The 16,822-nt window shown below is 42.8% G+C and overlaps 2 protein-coding genes across 3 annotated transcripts; both read left to right on the top strand.

Annotated features, from left to right (window-relative positions):
* The first annotated feature begins 208 nt into the window (after positions 1-208).
* Positions 209-2,893, top strand: SRGN (serglycin). The gene is made up of 3 exons (XM_009502779.2): positions 209-382; positions 2,216-2,363; positions 2,540-2,893. Exons 1-3 carry the CDS (start codon positions 292-294, stop codon positions 2,751-2,753), a joined length of 453 nt encoding a protein of 150 aa, XP_009501074.2. The 5' UTR covers positions 209-291; the 3' UTR covers positions 2,754-2,893.
* Positions 2,894-3,378: 485 nt separating this feature from the next.
* Positions 3,379-16,724, top strand: VPS26A (VPS26 retromer complex component A). 2 transcript variants are annotated; one of them, XM_064464668.1, is made up of 9 exons: positions 3,379-3,469; positions 6,613-6,762; positions 8,381-8,456; positions 10,905-11,061; positions 11,516-11,680; positions 12,155-12,261; positions 13,354-13,422; positions 13,970-14,112; positions 14,962-16,724. In XM_064464668.1, exons 1-9 carry the CDS (start codon positions 3,467-3,469, stop codon positions 15,073-15,075), a joined length of 984 nt encoding a protein of 327 aa, XP_064320738.1. In that variant the 5' UTR covers positions 3,379-3,466; the 3' UTR covers positions 15,076-16,724. The 2 variants fall into 2 exon arrangements, with proteins under 2 accessions (XP_064320738.1, XP_064320739.1); XM_064464669.1 differs by lacking the exons at positions 3,379-3,469; positions 8,381-8,456 and having other exon boundaries at positions 6,625-6,762.
* The last annotated feature ends 98 nt before the right edge of the window (positions 16,725-16,822 follow it).

Raw genomic sequence — 16,822 nt, 5'->3', positions numbered from 1 at the left:
CTGCTGGCAGCACGTGCCTTCAGCTGGGCTGGTTGGTCCCGGCTTTGCTTCTCTCCTCAGGCAAAACCGGAGATGAAGGCAGTGGGAATTCTGTTTTTGGAGTGATGAGGGCTGGGAGGCCAGAGCACCGGACTTTTTCTGTGCATGTGTCGCTCTCGTCAATCAGGAAGCGGTGACGCAGGTTATGGGTTGGGTTTGAGGTTTTGGAAACCTTTTCTAAAAGTCGATCTCCTCGCCCTGCCGTATTTCTGAAGTGTGAAGCCGTGGTGAAGGCTGGTGGCGAGCGGGGGGATGCCAGCCAAAATGCAGCTCCTTATCAGATGTAACGGGAGGATTTTCCTGGCTATTTGTTTAATCCTCTTTGTGGGATACACAGCACAAGGTAAAACGGGGCGGTTGTTCTCTCGGTAATCCTCTTTCTGGGCTATGCAGTGTAGGCCAAGTAGGCAGCCCCCAAATTTTTCAGACTGACCTTCTTCTAGGGGTACTGAGATCTACTCAGAAAATCTGTTTCGCTAACGTTTTGTTTTCTGGATGGGGAATGGTAACAAAGATGCTTTTTGCTTTTGGAGCATTTCTGTGCCCCTTTCCCAGCCCCTAGGAGAAAAAGACTTCATAGAACAGATTGCTGTATGTGGGTATATTTTCAAAACATATATTTCAATATATTTTTTGTTTTTAACCAGCCCTTTTGTAGTCGTCCGGTCATGTACTGTTATTCAGTTAGGTAGTTACGGACAGAGTATGTAACAGTTCCCATGTCATAACTATTACAGTCTACTTTCTTGTCGGGGCAGAAAAGGAAACTAGTTGTAAGTGTGAGGAAATTAAACGGTTTACTCGGTACAGTATTGCAACAGGCGGCACTAAAACAGCTAAAAGGAAACGTTGATTCATGATGACATGTACCCTGTGGATTTGTTTCTTGCAAGAACAAAGTGCTTTTCAAGCATGTAGAGTATAATTTGTCCCCAAAACAAGGCTGTGATAGCGATAGGCTTTCATTATGTATCTACCATTCAGAGATCTTTGAGAGACTATGGCCTGCTTTTTGTACGTTGTTTATTTGCAAATTATTCAGCTGCAGTTGTTTATTTTGTTGCTGCTGTTATTATTAAAAACCTTCTTAATAACTGCTACGAGAAGAAAACAAGTATGAAAAAGGAATGTGCTGTAAAAGAAACAGAAAATGATACCCATGAGATCTTTTTTCTCTTACAGAAGAGTGTAGGAGGTAGCTGAAAGTCATCTAGTACATTATGGAAATATATAGGGCAATAGAGAAGTGTAATTACAGAAAGATATTCCCAAGAAACCGAGAAAAAAATAGATAAAGTGCCACCAGGAGGAGAATACGCCAGGAGGCTTCAGAACAAATTAATTACATGAGACCAAGAGGAAGGACAAAATGCTGCTTTTTTTTATCTTTACTATGCAATGATTATTTTCTCCTTTTGGTATTTTTTGGAGACCTGCTTTTCAGCGTCAGCCTTGATCAGGTGCCCAGGGGGCACCAGAATTGAGTCTGTGGGTTTACGTAACCCTGGGCTGTGTCTAGGAGACACCTGAACGGTCTCTCCTCCGGCAGCGCACTCCAAGAGCCTGTGTAATCCCCAAATCTGCTCCCACAGCAGGTGGCTCTTGGCATGCCTTGAGTTTCTGACCTCCCCACCAAAACTCATCCCACTGAACTCAAAGGGGCTGAGCTGAGGCACGCAAAGCCAAAGTGGAGTTGGCTCTGACCCTTGCTAAAGCCAAAAGAGAAAGGGAGGGCGCAGGAGCCAGCTCTCCACTGGAGTGGCTTGTCCCCAGGAAATTTTGAGATACCTTCACCAGCTTTGGGGAGAGCTGCATGTGTTCAAGCCCACAGGTCCCCCACGGATGTGTCATGCACTGAGCTGGGGATGAGCCCTGCTGTGACGTCGGTGCGAGGCAGTGGTTTCCCACAGGATTTCCATTTCTAATTCCCGTGGACTTCCCGGTGCCATGCGTGAGACGTGCCTGACGTCTCTGATAGCAAGGATGTCCCTTAGGATACCAGTAGCCATTTAAAAAATGTCTTCAGGGTTGATTTAGTTTCCAGCAGTTGAGCAATCAGGGCTACACAAATTACTTTCTTCCACGCCCTTAAGCTTTACTAGGTGCTCGTAAAGTTAATAGGTTCCGGTGAATAACGTCCTGGTTCCAGTGAATAACACACAGCTGATTCAAACAGGTGCTCCAGTGCAGAAGGCAAGGTACAAGCGAGTGAGATGCCGACCTGACGCCTGGTCCGCTAACTGCATTGAAGAGAAGGGGCCCTCGTTTTACATGCCCACCAGCGGAGCCAACAGGATCCTTCCTCCCATGGCAGACCCGTCCCTGTAAGTTCATTTGCTGCACATTCGCCATTAATGCCAGCACCCGAAAATGTCCGGCATTCCCATCTCAACAGTCCTGTGGCTCACCCATGGGAATGTGAGGCTTCGGAGTGTTCACTTAAGAGATAATAAACAAAATGATAAATTTGGAATAAACTAGCTGCCACTCTGTGTTTCAGGATGAAGAGATACCAGGAGCTGGGCGACATATTCCCGCTCTCGGATGAGGAGTCTGGCTCCGGGTCTGACGCCGCAGTGGAAGCAGAGCCAGCCTCTGGGTCGGGGCTTGGTGATGGCAATGGCTTCTCCGAGGCGAAGCTGCCTGCCTTCCTGGCGGGCCCGCGGGGCAGCGAGCTGAAGCAAAAGCTAACGGAGGAGGATTTGCTGCTGTAGGGCTGGAGATGTGTGCCTGCTCGTGATGGTGGCGGCTTCCCTCGCCTCCTGTGACCCTTCCCCGCTGCCTGACCCGACGTGGCGATGGCCACGGAGCGGTTTTAAACCAACTCCAAGTCAATAAAAACTTTGCCTCATGATTTTTATTGCTTTCAGTCACTAAAAAAAAAAAATCTGTGTTCAGTCTGAACTTGCTCTTTGCTTTTTGCGGGTGGGGCAACCGTCCCAGTCAGGGGAAAACAGGTTCTGGGGGCCCTGCCAAATCTGCGTGGATGTTATCGTGCTCCAGGGATAATAGATTAAAATTCTTTGTGCGGTGGGAGTCGCCTGCGCTTTTACAAAACTCAGTTAAGGGCGTAAAATCCCCCCGAGTGGCTGCCTCGCACCTCCTTGCTCTCGCTTCCCTAAAAAAACCCCACAAAATATTGCTTGTTTTGGGATCACGACCGCTATTTTGTGTCAGACAGCCCCTCCCGGCGGAGACACCTCCCGCCCGCCAGGCGGCGCCCTTTCGTCGCGGCGCGCATGCGCCGGCCCTCGGCGGGCGCGGGGCAATCGGTGGCGGCGGCAGCGGGAAGGCGGAGGGAAGGGGAGGAGGTCACGTGCGGCGGGGGGGCGTGGCGTGCCGTAAGGTCACATGACAGGGGCGCGGGCCGGGGCGGCTGGTGTTGGTGGCGCGCGGGGCGGGAGTGGGCCGCGGAGGGGCACGCGCCATGGTGAGTACGGGGGCGGGGGGAGCGGCCGGTACCGCGCCGTTACTCGGGCCGTTACCCGCTAACCGCTGCGCCGTGCGCGGCCGCCGCCTGAGGCGACAGCGGCGGCCTGGGCCGGGCGGTGCCCCTTTCCTCCCTCCTTCCCTCCCTCCTTCGCCACCTGTGGCTCCGGGCTGAGCCGCTCCGCCGGGCGCGGTGTGCCCGCCGGTGCCGCCGGTTGTCCTTCTCACCCCTCGGCCCGGCCGCGGAGCTCCCGGTGGTACCGCCGCCGGCGGCCTGCGCCACGCAGCCGCGCTGGTCCCGCCGCCCGCCTCGCCCCGAGCTGCGGGCGGGCCTGGCGGCCTCCCCACGGGGGGTGGGCTGGGGGGGGAGCTGGCAAAGCAGCGGGGGGCGGAAAGCAAAGCTTTGGCCTGTTTGTTTTTTTTAATATATATAACTTATGGATTAAGGCTTGGGATGTTCCCCCGCTTCTCCTTCGTGCAAACATGCCAATACGGGGTAGAGTCATGAAACTTGGCTTCCATGTTTCCTACCCGGCTGCTGCCGGGGGGGGGCTTTAAGAGTGCATGTGATAGTCCTGCAAACATCAGGAAATCCTTCGGCAGCCCCGTAAGGCAGCGGTTAAAATGACAGCAGCTGGTAGTAATTCTTCAGGGCTGGGGAAATAGCAGCCACTTTGTGCTTAGCAGGCTTAGCCTAGGTGAAGTGCTTGGTGTGCCATCCTGTACGGATTTAAAAAAAAAGAGATATTTTAAAGAATCAGCTAGATCAACGTGCTTCAGGTTTTTGAAGCTCATGGATTCCTTCTGTCCCTATCTCCCTTGGATATGCAAAATGTTTTTAGGGCTCCGTGTGGAGCTGAGGCTGGGGTTTCTGCACCGTTTATCAGCTGCTGGGAGTCCTGCAAGTCCTTTAGCACATCTATAACACACAAGGACCAAATGCAGATTGATTTCAGTCCTGATGTAGCAAAACCTTCAGCATCTGTCTTTTGCAAGAAATCAAGAACATAGGCTAGCGTTTGGCCAGCTTCTGAAAACCTTAGTTCTCTCTTCATTTTCTTAAGCTGTAATGTAATAAGCCATATGATGGCTTCTTAAAGTACTTCTTGTTTCGCATAGTTTCACCATAGCGGTATCTCCGATAGCAGCTGGAGGGGATACCAGCTGTTGATTCCTTTATTCCTTATATTCCTGTCCTCTCTGGGTGAGATCATGACTAATCTCGAAGAGGTAGAGCTGAAATATTCATATGCAGTGTCTTGAAGTGATGTGTTGTCAATGTTAGTTTTGGCTGACTGCGTTAAACCGATGGTACAGCTTCATAATTTGGAAGACACTGTGAGACCATCTTGTATAATGTTTTTTTAAAGGTAATGTGCTTCCTTGTTTGCCGGGGGGATGGGAGGGAGAAGTGTAAGGCTAATCTGGAGAACAAATGCAGACTTTCTGAGGAGAAAAAAATATGGGCATGCCCAAAAGTAGTCTGTGTAACAGTTTAAAATGGTCTAAAGATTTGGAATTCTTGTTGAAATGTTCTTTGTTCTCTCTCCCCCGTTCCCCAGGAACCAAAAATCAAGAATGGTTCTAATGTGCAGTCATTAAAAAAAAAAAGTTTTATTTCTTGTTTCAGCAATTAATGCGAATACGTGCTTGGCAGAGACTTGGAGCACCATTTGGTGTTAGTTTGACCACCTTGTTTGTCATCTGCCTCTTCTTTTCTGTGAGAATGTGAAGTAGATACAGCTAGGTTTCAGTTAGTTACACACGTCTTTGTGGAATGAACAAGGGATGCTTGCTATCTGAAGAAGTACAAAGCTGGTTTAGTCTTGTTTTATTGCTCAAAATTGCACCATGTCTTTGCTTGACTTGTAGGAGTAAGCCGAAGGGCACTCAGTGTACCTCCTGCTAGGGAGCAGCATTCAGATCAAACTTTCTTTTAGACTTTTTGTTATTAATACTACATTTCAAACTTCAGGTCCCCAGAATGTCTTGAAATGTGTTCTTACTCCATTTCTGAGATTAAATTGGTGAAGTGGGAATGACTCTTTCATGTATACCAAATGCATCTAGTTGTAGCAGATGCTCTCGTTTGAGAACATAGTGTGATTTGGGGGTTTTGGGGAGAAATTACACTGAATTAGTGAAGTGTTGTCTGCTTTAGTACATCAAAGCAGATTAGTGCCTGATTCTTAGGAGAAAATGTAGGCTTTTGTACTAATCTTGTTGAGTTTCCCATAGAGCTGCTAATGTGTTTTGCAGCTTCTTGTAAGAAATGTTTGTGCAAGGTCAAAGGATGGCCTGTTGTGATTTCTTCTGTTTGGTGCCGGTCAAGAGCTCATTCCTAGGGAATGCTGTTACAAGGTGGAGCAGTACTGCGGGTAAACTTGTAACATCCACCTGATCTGATGGCAGAGTTGTGTAGCTAACGCAGGTGGGATGAAGAACCACTGCCCTTGAACCTGCTAGTGCTTCCTTCGTTTGCTAAGACAAATATGGGGCATAGGAAGAGGCAGCTAATGGAAGTCCTTGTTCCCCTTTGCCAACCCGGGGATGCTTTACGCCTTGTAGTATATCCCCTCTTGTTGTTTCTTTTCACTCTACTTTGCTCTGTTACTCTTGGTGCTTCTGATCATCCTTGTACTGCTGTTTATGCCGGAAGTTATAGTGGGTATAAAGCAGTATGTAGTTTTTGGCATAATATCTGAAATCCTAAACCAGATGAAATAAATTTCTTAAAAAGATTCTTTTTTGGACTGTGGCTTAAAATGATTAATTTTTTAAAAGTGAAATCAGTGATTGGAAACTGCAGTGACAGAAACCAAAGTTGTGTTTGCAACAGTAACATTTTAAATATTTGTTAGCATTTCAGTGTACTAGTAGTAATGGTAATTATGCTGTGTACTTTTTTTATTAACGTTATATTTTCTAAGAGCTGTCGCTGCTTGTTACTGACCTGATTTCCATTGTTTGCTAGATGAACAGCTGTCTTTTGTCATCGCTGTTTCTTGGGTCTCTAACGGCTTTGTAAATTCATGGGAGCTCAAATGTTTTTTCCCCAATGTACAGTGTACAGCTGCAAGTAAATACCACATTTAAAATGGAGTGTCCGCTGTGTAGTAACTTATCTAATTCTTGTTATTCCAGAGTTTTCTTGGAGGCTTTTTCGGTCCTGGTTGTGAGATTGATGTTATTCTTAATGATGCTGACACACGAAAAACAGCAGAAATCAAAACAGAAGATGGTAAAGTAGAAAAGCATTTTCTCTTCTATGATGGAGAATCTGTTTTGGGAAAGGTAACATTTTTTTAAAGTTGCTATTAATTACTGTACTGATCCTGGCATGCAGATGCATATAGGAAGTTAAATGAAAACTGATACAAGCAAGAGCTGTAATTTCAGTGTTTTCCTATATACAGTCTTTTTAACCATAGTCATTCAGGCAACTGCAAAAATGGAACGTTCCAAACAGTAGCTTTTTATTTGTTTCTGGTCATCTTGTATTTATGACTATGCTTTTTGTGCAACTGTGCGAAATCCTGTTGTTGCTTCTGATGAGAAAACGGTCCCAAACTGGATCCCCCTGCTTCTCCTTCCCCTTGAACTCCAAAATGCACAGTCTGACATGTGTAACAGTATTTTTTGGCTGGTGTAGCCAACCTGCTTTGCATACCCTGAAGCTAAGCCTTATGTTTCGTGCCCTGAAGTGGCTCATGGAATTGCATCGGAGGAGCAACATATTGAGTTCAACTGGCTGCTGAGTCAACAAGAGTTTTTCTTGTTGCGGGGAAAAAAAAAATATTGAGATTGCCAGAGGGATTCCTCTACTTTTAGTATTGCACCTAGGAACTCCTTGCCATCACTCTGGTTTTACTGGAGCCATTCTCATTCTCTGAATATTTCTGTTATGATTTGCTTTTTCTCCAAGAAATGTGAGCCAGGTACTGGGTTCTGAGATGGACTTCTAAACACCTACTTGGATCTTGACTGACCTATTGTCACTTGGTATCTTCCTGCTCTTAAGATACCTTTCTGTGCTGAGATGGTGGTTCTCTAGAAAGACTCTGTCATGGATGTGAAACTCTGACAAGATGGGCCTCAAACTCAGGAAACTGAAGGAACTAGCATTCGTATGTTCTCTGGCCTGAGCACTTCTTGCAATGCCTGAGAGGTGCCTGATGAGGTGTTTTTTTGAGTTTTTGATGAGTTTTCAAGTGGTTTCCTTCCTGTTCAGATATCAGTGATGTACTGGATTTTAAGGTACAGGAATTCCTCTAGTCATTGCTACCTCATAAGTAAACTATATATGCTTAATATTTACATGTTTCCGTAGAAAGTCACCTTACGGAAAGTTTTCTAGTGAGGCAAGGTCTGATAGTGAGACTCAAATTCACAAATGCAAATCTTGATAGTAGGTTTCATTATCTGTTATTTTTTCATTAACTTCTCTAACACCAATACTTAGCCATCTGCTGAGGAAGGGACTGAAGTTCATTTGACTTGAAAGGAATGCATCTCGTGGCAGGTCTTTTTTGGACTTCCAAATGTGACTGTCAGAAGATGCTTTGAAGCTCTCTGCCTTCAAAGATGGCAAGAGGATCATGACTGGCTTATGCAAACTCTACTGAAGCTCTGGCTTAGATTCTTTATTTTGGGACTTGAAAGTTTCAAGCTTACTTATGAAATTCAGTCTCGTGGATGATTAGATTTTTCTTAAATGCTTTAGTGGCACATGGATAATGCTTAATTTCATAATCAGCTGTTGGGTTTGGTTGCCTTCAAGCTCAGACAGTGCTTTTGACAAGAAGTCTCAGTTTTCATAGGCATGTAGTAATGTACTTCCCTTTTTACTAAGGTCATGTATTAGAGTGAAATTGTTGAAAAGTTTTAACTGGTGGTTTTCTTGCCTTGGTAGGTGAACATCTCCTTTAAGCAGCATGGGAAGAGACTAGAGCACCAAGGAATTAGAATTGAATTTGTAGGACAAATTGGTGAGTTTTAAAGCTATAAAAGGGGTGTTAGGTGTGTGTGGTTTACGGAACTTTGCACTTGTTACTGTCAGCAGTTTGCCTCAGACATTGCAACTTGATTGAGTTAGTGCCGAAGGAAGATTAATAACCTACTTGTTTTAATGTAAGTGATGTACTGATTTGTGCTAGTCAGACAGTTGTTGGGAGGGAAGATGAGTACAAGTGAGGGAGAACTGGGATGCCGAGTATTCCATCTGTCTCAGCCCAGTTAAGAGTTTGAGAACCACTAGAGATTTCTTAAAAACTAGACTTGTGACCATGGTACAAATGGATTCAGCTTCATACATTTCAAACTATTAATTTTTAACTTAAACAGAGTCTTCCCTCTGACTATAACTGATAAATGACCCTGATGAAAAAAGCAAAATCACAGCACTGGATTTTTTTTTTCTGCTTGTGCCTTTTTTGCCTGTATTTAAGGTTCCAAGCCAAAACATCAGGTGTAGCTACTGTGCCAGATTTCTTGCTTCTTGTCTTAAGAGACATTTAACCTACCTTAATTCTGGCTCTGAAAGAGAAGCCTAGGAAAAAAATGATGGGGCAGCCTACAGGAAAACACTTCTAAAATAATTTTTTTGGTGGTTGGTTTTTGAAAACATAGTTTTTTACTATTAATGTAAAATACTGTTGAACCTTCAGAGGATCTCTGTGCTTTTTAGCAAGATAATGTGGTATCAAAGTTAAAAATGTGATTTTCCTACAACTGTATCTAAGTCTGGTTAGATTTGAACTACCGAAGAATCTTGGTCACATCTAACTTCTTACTACTTGAGGTAACTAACCTCTGTACCCTTAGGGGCTGATGCTAAAATTCCTTCCTTCTGCTAGAGGGCTGCTTGCATTATTGTCCCCTTTAAAAGGAAATCTTCAAGTTTCAGCCTCATACAATTGACTTCGATTGGAATTTCACAAATTCTCTATTCCTGATCAGTCAGTAGGCTCCAGTACTCTGTCTGAACTGTTATGTAGCAGGTATGACAGAGTGCTTTATGTTTTGAGGTTTTGATCAGTGGGGCTCTAAAAGGGAACTTTGAGAATAAAGCAGCAGTGTGATGGGAATGAGGTATTTGGAGGTAGGGAAAGCTAGAACTTGCATATGTCAACCTCATTTAGTCGGTCCTCTAGTAGCTGTACAGGCTGTGCTTCATCTACTTTGCATAAATTTTGATCTCTGAATGACTTTAATTTGATGTAGTATTTCTTGAATTTTGTGTGTTTCTGGGTCTTTTTGTGCTGGCGTTTAGAAATCCTCAGAGTTATGCAGAAGTGGTTTAAGCTACTGCTTTTTATACTTGTCCATGCTTTCTTGCATCCTTTCAAGTTTTAATACAGTAATACAAAAAGCATCCCGGTAGTGTGATCTGTCTCTGCACTGCTTGGAGACTAGCTCCAGCTGCATGTCAAAGACTTGCTTTAAACCAGATCTTCGGAGTACAACTTTTCTGACTGGCACAAGTAGTATTGGATATGCAATAGTAAATAAACTTTTTATGGTAGAAATGCTTGTCATAGCAAACAAAGTATACCCTAGATAATTTGTAGTCATATTAGAAAATAAGCAGTTACTAGTTAGTGTCAGTTTTTACCAAAGTGGCAATGATAAACTGTGGAATTGGTGTGTTTAGTTCATTTTTTCTCTTCTGAAAAGCTTCAGAAGAAAAAACAGCTGCCACTAATGTCCTTAGCTGATATTTTTGTAGAGAAGCTTATTTTTATATACTAAAGTGTTTGTATTTTTTTTATGGTAATGTTAGCTTTTTCTAACTTTCTAAGTTTTTATCTTGGTGAGAATTGTATGACATAGATCTAGGGATGCATAATGACAACACTAGTCTGGGGACAGGAGATGCCGTTGCCGCAAAACTGGTGCGTCTATGCATATGTATTAAGAACTTGTTTCCAAATGACTGACTTAGACCAGTGGTCATGATAAGCCATTTGATTGTAGACTAGTAATAATAATAAACCGTATAGGTGGTGTTGATCTTCGGGATACCAGTTGGGATTGCTGGCCTGTCCTGGATAAGCCAGGCTTGATGTTGCTTAGAGTTTTGTCCCTTCAGCAATAAATGCTGGAAGCCAAACTCGGGCAATGCTAATTACAGAGAGTGCAAGGCAAGAAGTATGTATTAAAGCTAGCTAAGCTGTCATTAAAAAAAGATGCTGTGCTAGTGAAGCTTCAAATTTGTGTTGTGTTTATTGCAGTTAGCTCTTTCGGAATGCTTACTGTAGGTTGCTGAAACTGAAGATAACTTTGAAAAACTGGATAAAACATCTGGTCAAATATGTGTAACTTAAATCAAATTGCTTCTGTTGTCCTCTTCCACCTGCTTCTGCCAAACTAGAGACAGTTCTGTTTGCTAAAAACAAACACTGAAACATGTTTTCCTTTAACTTCCTCAACTTTAGAGCTCTTCAATGACAAAAGCAATACTCATGAATTTGTAAACTTAGTGAAAGAACTGGCCTTACCTGGAGAACTGACCCAAAACAGAAGCTATGACTTTGAATTCATGCAGGTTGAGAAGCCATATGAATCCTACATTGGTGCCAATGTCAAACTGAGGTTTGTAACAGTTAAGCCTTCTCTCCCCTGTACCCCTGCAGCAAATGCAATTTAGCAATTATGCTGTCCCCTTCCCCTGCTTCCTCCTTTTGGATTTCAAATCAGACATGTAACAGCCAGTAGCTAGTGTGCCTTGATTGGAGTTGTTGAGATCCTGTTATAATGTATGCTTTTCTACTTTATTTGGAATTGCTCTGTGTTGTTTGGGTAGATAAAATTCTTTCTGTTTAATCGAGTGAAAACAGTCCATGCCTCTCCTTTAAAAAAAACCCCAAACACAGCCAATCAACCCCTGCTCCACATTTCCACCTATATTTTGTAGTCTTATTCTTTTCTGCTTAGTCTTAAGCGAATGTACTTTTGTCTTTCAAAGAGTACCTGTACTGCAGAACATAAGGGCTTTTACTTATGCAGTTCTGAATAATTACGGCTAACTTGGTGGCTTTCTTCCTAGGTATTTTCTAAAAGTGACAATAGTGAGACGGCTGTCAGACTTGGTGAAAGAATATGATCTGATTGTTCATCAGCTTGCTACATACCCAGATGTAAATAACTCCATTAAAATGGAAGTAGGCATTGAAGACTGCCTTCATATAGAGTTTGAATACAATAAGTCAAAGTAAGTGTCACTTAGCACAAAACATGTTCAGGTAAATATCTCGGGATAAAAAGGTAGAGTGTGTAATATTTGATGAACAACTTGGCATGTGGTGACTTAAAATGTAAAGCAATATATTTGATGATTATTTTATTGAGCTGTTTGGTTACTAATTACACAATGGCCTCTCTTTGAGGAATACTTGACTGTTCTGCCTTCAGTACTAATAGGAAGGTCACTAGCAAATATTTTATACTTGATTTCTGCATTTAATCCTTTTGCATATGACTACAGTATTTTACTAATAGTGCAGTGATGGAAAGGTGCTAATTGCTCTGGTCTGGCTGAGATGCTTAGCTCAGTGGGGAAGCAAGCTCTGAGTAATAACAGTCCAGATAAGGTGGTAACTGCCTGTATAACTTGTTTTCAAGAAGGTGTAAAAATTTGTCTTTATTTTATAATGAACATCCCCCTCCCCGTTCTGTTCTTTTAAAGGTATCACTTAAAGGATGTGATTGTTGGAAAAATTTATTTCCTCTTAGTGAGAATAAAAATTCAGCACATGGAGCTGCAGCTGATCAAAAAGGAGATTACTGGAATTGGTAAGAGAAACAAAGTCCAAAAGAAATGGCAGCCTGGTACGGCAGTTAAGCCTTATGCAGACCTGGAGAGTGAAGTCAATAGTTGCAGCTTTGGCTAAACTGGGGCTCCATGTGCTTCTTTCTCACTGGTGTTTGACTATCATCTGCATTTTGTGCTTTGGTAATTATACTTAGTAGTCAGCATTACCTAAGGTCTGTGGCACTGTACTGGGCTTGTGAATGTTGGGCTAGCTTCACAAACATGACCCATAGTTAATGAAACTCAGGTGTAAATATGCAGCAGCTTAAGCAGCCTTAATAGATAATGAACAAGGGGAAAGGTGTAAAATACATCCTGATGACGCCCTTGCTTCTGCTGGTATTAGCTGGGAAAGTGGTCTTGGTAAAGATTAGCATGAGCCTCTCATGTTTTAGAAATGTCATTTTTAGTCAGCCTAAAACTGGTATGATGGAAATATTAAGAGGCTTTGAAGCAGAAACAGATTAATTATTGCAGCTCAGGCTTGCACACCCTTGAACTAGGAAGGCAGTAAGAGCTTGTGGCTCATGACTTCAGTCCCCTGTGGCTGGAGCCCTAGTGAGCTGCTTGTGTGGAGAATGAGAAAGCCTCCATAGCAACAGAGGAAGGGCAGAAAACACTATTGTTGGCTTTTGTGGCTAAATTAAGTACTCTGGCTTCTTCATCCTAGGCTCTGGAGAAAAGTGTCTCCTGTGCTGGGTGATAACCCTTCGGGTTTCTAGTCTGATCACGGCCTAAAGTATCAGTTGCTAGCACTGCCCACCAAACAGAACTGTTGCACAAGACCTACCCTGCATGCTTGTTCTTTGTTTAAAGCCCACATATCCAGGGCTCCTTTGAAGCACTGGCTACTGCCTCTTCTGTGTCAGTGTGAGGAGGAGAGAGTAAGAAAGAGATGCTGTGCCTGGGAGAGGGTTTTGCTTGCTTTAGCTGTGTGTAACTTATATGCAAGACAAAAGCAAAAAATGTGGTGTAATGTAATTTAAATGCTGCAGAACAGAAATTGCTGTGATAAAGCTTTGTAAATGTTTAAAACTGAAGCATGTGTTCTCACAGAAAAATTGTTTTACCAGGACCCAGTACCACAACAGAGACTGAAACCATTGCAAAGTATGAAATAATGGATGGTGCACCAGTTAAAGGTAAATAACTGCTTGTTTTAAATGGTAAGCGTTTCTGAGTTAAAACTGCATTTAAAAAAAAATCTGGGGGAGAGCAGGTGACTTTTACAGATTATTTTTTTTTTGAGTAACCACACTTCTGCTTAGGTTGCTGAAATGATAGTGGATTTTCCTATTCAATGCAGATATTTTCATTGACTTCAGGCATTTCACTTGGGATCCTAGTAATTCTTACCCTTTGTTTACCATTGGAAATTCTACAGTCCTTTTATCACTTTGGTTCAAACCTGACTCCATGGTGTAGACCAGTTCTAGAGAGTTCAAGATACTGATCCTTCTGTCTTGCCTGGCTACCATGCTTCCACTGAGAAAGTGTTCCCACTTTTGCTTTCACACACCTCTGTGCTCAGTGTTATGTTTGTGGTGTTTTTTATTTTTGTCTCTTTTTTTTTAAACCAAGGAAGGGGCACAGACAGTGCTTGGGAAACTGCCTTTGTTTTGCGTGTCTTCTGATACTGCATTAGTGACATCCAGTTTTAAGGAACTAACTGAAGCTTTCTTTTTTAAGGTGAATCAATTCCTATCAGGCTGTTCTTGGCAGGCTATGACCCAACTCCAACAATGAGGGATGTGAACAAGAAATTTTCGGTGAGGTACTTCTTAAATCTAGTGCTCGTGGATGAAGAAGACAGGCGGTACTTCAAACAACAGGTATGGTCAGTCTTGTTGCAGAACTGTCTGCACTGTTGTGCATGCTGCCTTGAATGTTCAACACATTAGAAGCCACTTGTGCTTCATGTATGGCTTAAGCTTTTCTGCGGGTGAGCACCTTGGAGACTGTATAGAAATTGTTAACTTGCAAAAAGGAGCCAAGGGGATGATAGGTGCTATTTCAGCAAGGATAAGATGCTCAGTGCCACAGAACAACCTTGCGTTGCAAATACCCAGACAAAACACTTCGTGGGTAAAATGAGCTACAGGTGCATTTGCTTGCTAGCAGATAGATTCCCCTCCCAGCATTAGCCCATGTTAATAATTGCAAAATCATAATAAGGGGTAAGACATTTGACTGAAAATGTAACAAAAGGTGAGAATGAGCTGAGGAAAGGAATAGTGAAGAGGGTCACTGGAATGAAGTTATATGGATTAGATCAGAATCTTCCTTCTAAGGAATAGACAAGGCAATATAATTAAATATGGAAAACAAAAGGTAGGTTGAGCATACAACAGCTATGATGGGCTTTGGATTTTGAGAAAAGGAAGAAAAATTTCTTGGACCTTTTAATACCATTAAAGTGGGGATTAGAGTTGTTAAGGAAGAGGTGACTGCTCAAGATTGATAAAGGTAAGTGTTCAGGCAGTAACTAAATATATGTGTCATGTTTCTGTTACCTTCCATATGTACTGCACTGTTCTGTAAGTAATGGGGATGCAGAGTTTTTTTGTGGTTTGGTTTCTCTCCCCCCCCCTCCCATCTTTGCCTATAAGGAGCTTAAGATACTTCGTTTTGCTGGCTTAATGGTAAATGGTGGTTTCAAAGGTGTTTGCTTCCTCAAATAGGAAATAATTTTATGGAGGAAAGCTCCCGAGAAGCTGAGGAAACAACGAATAAACTTTCACCAGCGATTTGAATCTCCAGAATCACAAGCATCTGCTGAGCAACCTGAAATGTGAACTGGTATAAGGTGAAAAACTTTGATGCTTCAGCAGGTTAAAGACGGCAGCAGCCTGTGGGAAAAGAAGGCCAGAGTTTCCATTACAACTGTCTTCCTTCATCTTGCAGTGCTGCATTTACCATACTACTAAAGCATTCTTCAGTTAAGCATTCAAGTATGTATATACATTTAAAATAAAGTGCTTTCTCAAACACTGGAACTTTCTTAAGCTACTATTTTATACTGCACATTTACTTTTATTTGATAATGTTATATGCACTTGGATATGTGTAAGCTTAATTCTAGTTATTTCCATGCATGGCAGGCTGGTATATTTGATTTTTGCTGATCACCTATACAGTGTAGACTAAAGCACTTCCCTCCTCCATGTTGTTTATTGCATGTTTCTTTCCAATGTTGCTTATTTGCATTTGTTTTGTTTTGAAACTACAGTAAAACACAATTGACTGAATCACACTAAAAATCGAAGTTTACAGTGAATTTGTCCTGAGACTTCTAATTAGTATGTTGGACAGGGTTTAACTGAAAACACATGTGTATGTACTGTGACTATGATAACTCTGGAGCCTTCAGACACCTTAAAGTTTTTGAAGAAGCTTTCAGTCTGTCAGTAGCAAAGAATGTCAGGAAGCATCTTTGCCCTACCTCCCCCAATTCTCTCTCTACCATATTTCTCTAAGCCTTCTGTGTGAGCCACTCCTGACTTTTAGGGGTTCCTTGCCCAGTAACTAGTGACTGTAGGGATGTTGTCATGATTTCACCTTCAGGTGGTGAGCAGGTGAGCATTTGAACAGAGTTGTTATCTCTTATTGATGAAATAAATGCTGGTACCATTGATTATTTTGCAAATACACAAAACTCTGGTCCCTTCTGGCTTTGTGCTTCCACTGTCTTCACAGTTTGTCTCCTCACTGTCCTGACAGGAGAGGCAAAATGTCCTCAAAGGAGAATCTTCCTCCTAGTCCGTCTGGGCCTGTGATGAGGGCAAACAAGCTTTTTGTGGTCTTCTGGAAAGGTGTTTTGAAGCCAGGTGAGCCTTAAAACCATTAGAAGCTTGTCTGGCACAGCAGATCATTTGTCTTAATCATCTCATATGCATTCAGTGTTTGAAGAAATAGCTTAAAAGAGTTAGCCTTCATCTACTCACAACTGAGCATGCAGTCTGTTACCAGACTTGTGGCTTGGGCATAAAATGAAGCCTGCTGCGTGGAAGGCTACTTGCGCTTGTAGTTCACTTGGCCTTCAAACCAAGACTTCTCGACTCCAGTGCAAGTGACATTGGTAACCTTACTTTATGAGTAAGTAAATAATCAAATTACATTTCTGTAAGAACTGTTTTATTACTGTGGTACTTTGATAAAGCAGACAACGCCTCTGTGTACTTTATGGTAGGATACTTCTAACATGGATATCCTTGAACGAGAGCAAATTTAACTCCCTCATGTAAGTGCCTGTTCAGAAATTTAAAAAAACGAAGTAAAAAGCCAAATATTTTCATGGTCACTTGCATGTTGTAACCTGGAAGTGATTCTAAGAGATGTTGAAGATTTGATTGTATTTAACCAGCCTCAGGTTGTGCAACTATGTATAATAAACGGGAATCATACTGAGCTGCTCTTTTAATTAAAACAGCTGTATTCTCACTAACATCTGCGTCGCCTCCTTGATCGCCTCAGCCCTTTGGCGGCGCCACAGCGAGGGAGGCGCGAGGATGAGGGCGGCACTGCGCATGCGGGGCGGCGGGA

The sequence above is a fragment of the Phalacrocorax carbo genome, chromosome 13 (assembly GCF_963921805.1).
Source record: "Phalacrocorax carbo chromosome 13, bPhaCar2.1, whole genome shotgun sequence".
NCBI lineage: Eukaryota > Metazoa > Chordata > Aves > Suliformes > Phalacrocoracidae > Phalacrocorax > Phalacrocorax carbo.
The sequence above is the reverse complement of the archived record's forward strand: the minus strand, read 5'-3'. Positions and strand labels throughout refer to the sequence as shown.

Coding starts and splice junctions, on each gene's coding strand:
- SRGN (XM_009502779.2), top strand. CDS start 292: ATGCCAGCCAAAATGCAGCTCCTTATCAGATGTAACGGGAGGATTTTC. Junction 383..2,215: donor TGTGGGATACACAGCACAAG/GTAAAACGGGGC, acceptor TGATTCAAACAG/GTGCTCCAGTGCAGAAGGCA. Junction 2,364..2,539: donor CCCATGGCAGACCCGTCCCT/GTAAGTTCATTT, acceptor TCTGTGTTTCAG/GATGAAGAGATACCAGGAGC.
- VPS26A (XM_064464668.1), top strand. Junction 11,062..11,515: donor GGTGCCAATGTCAAACTGAG/GTTTGTAACAGT, acceptor CTTTCTTCCTAG/GTATTTTCTAAAAGTGACAA. Junction 11,681..12,154: donor TTTGAATACAATAAGTCAAA/GTAAGTGTCACT, acceptor GTTCTTTTAAAG/GTATCACTTAAAGGATGTGA.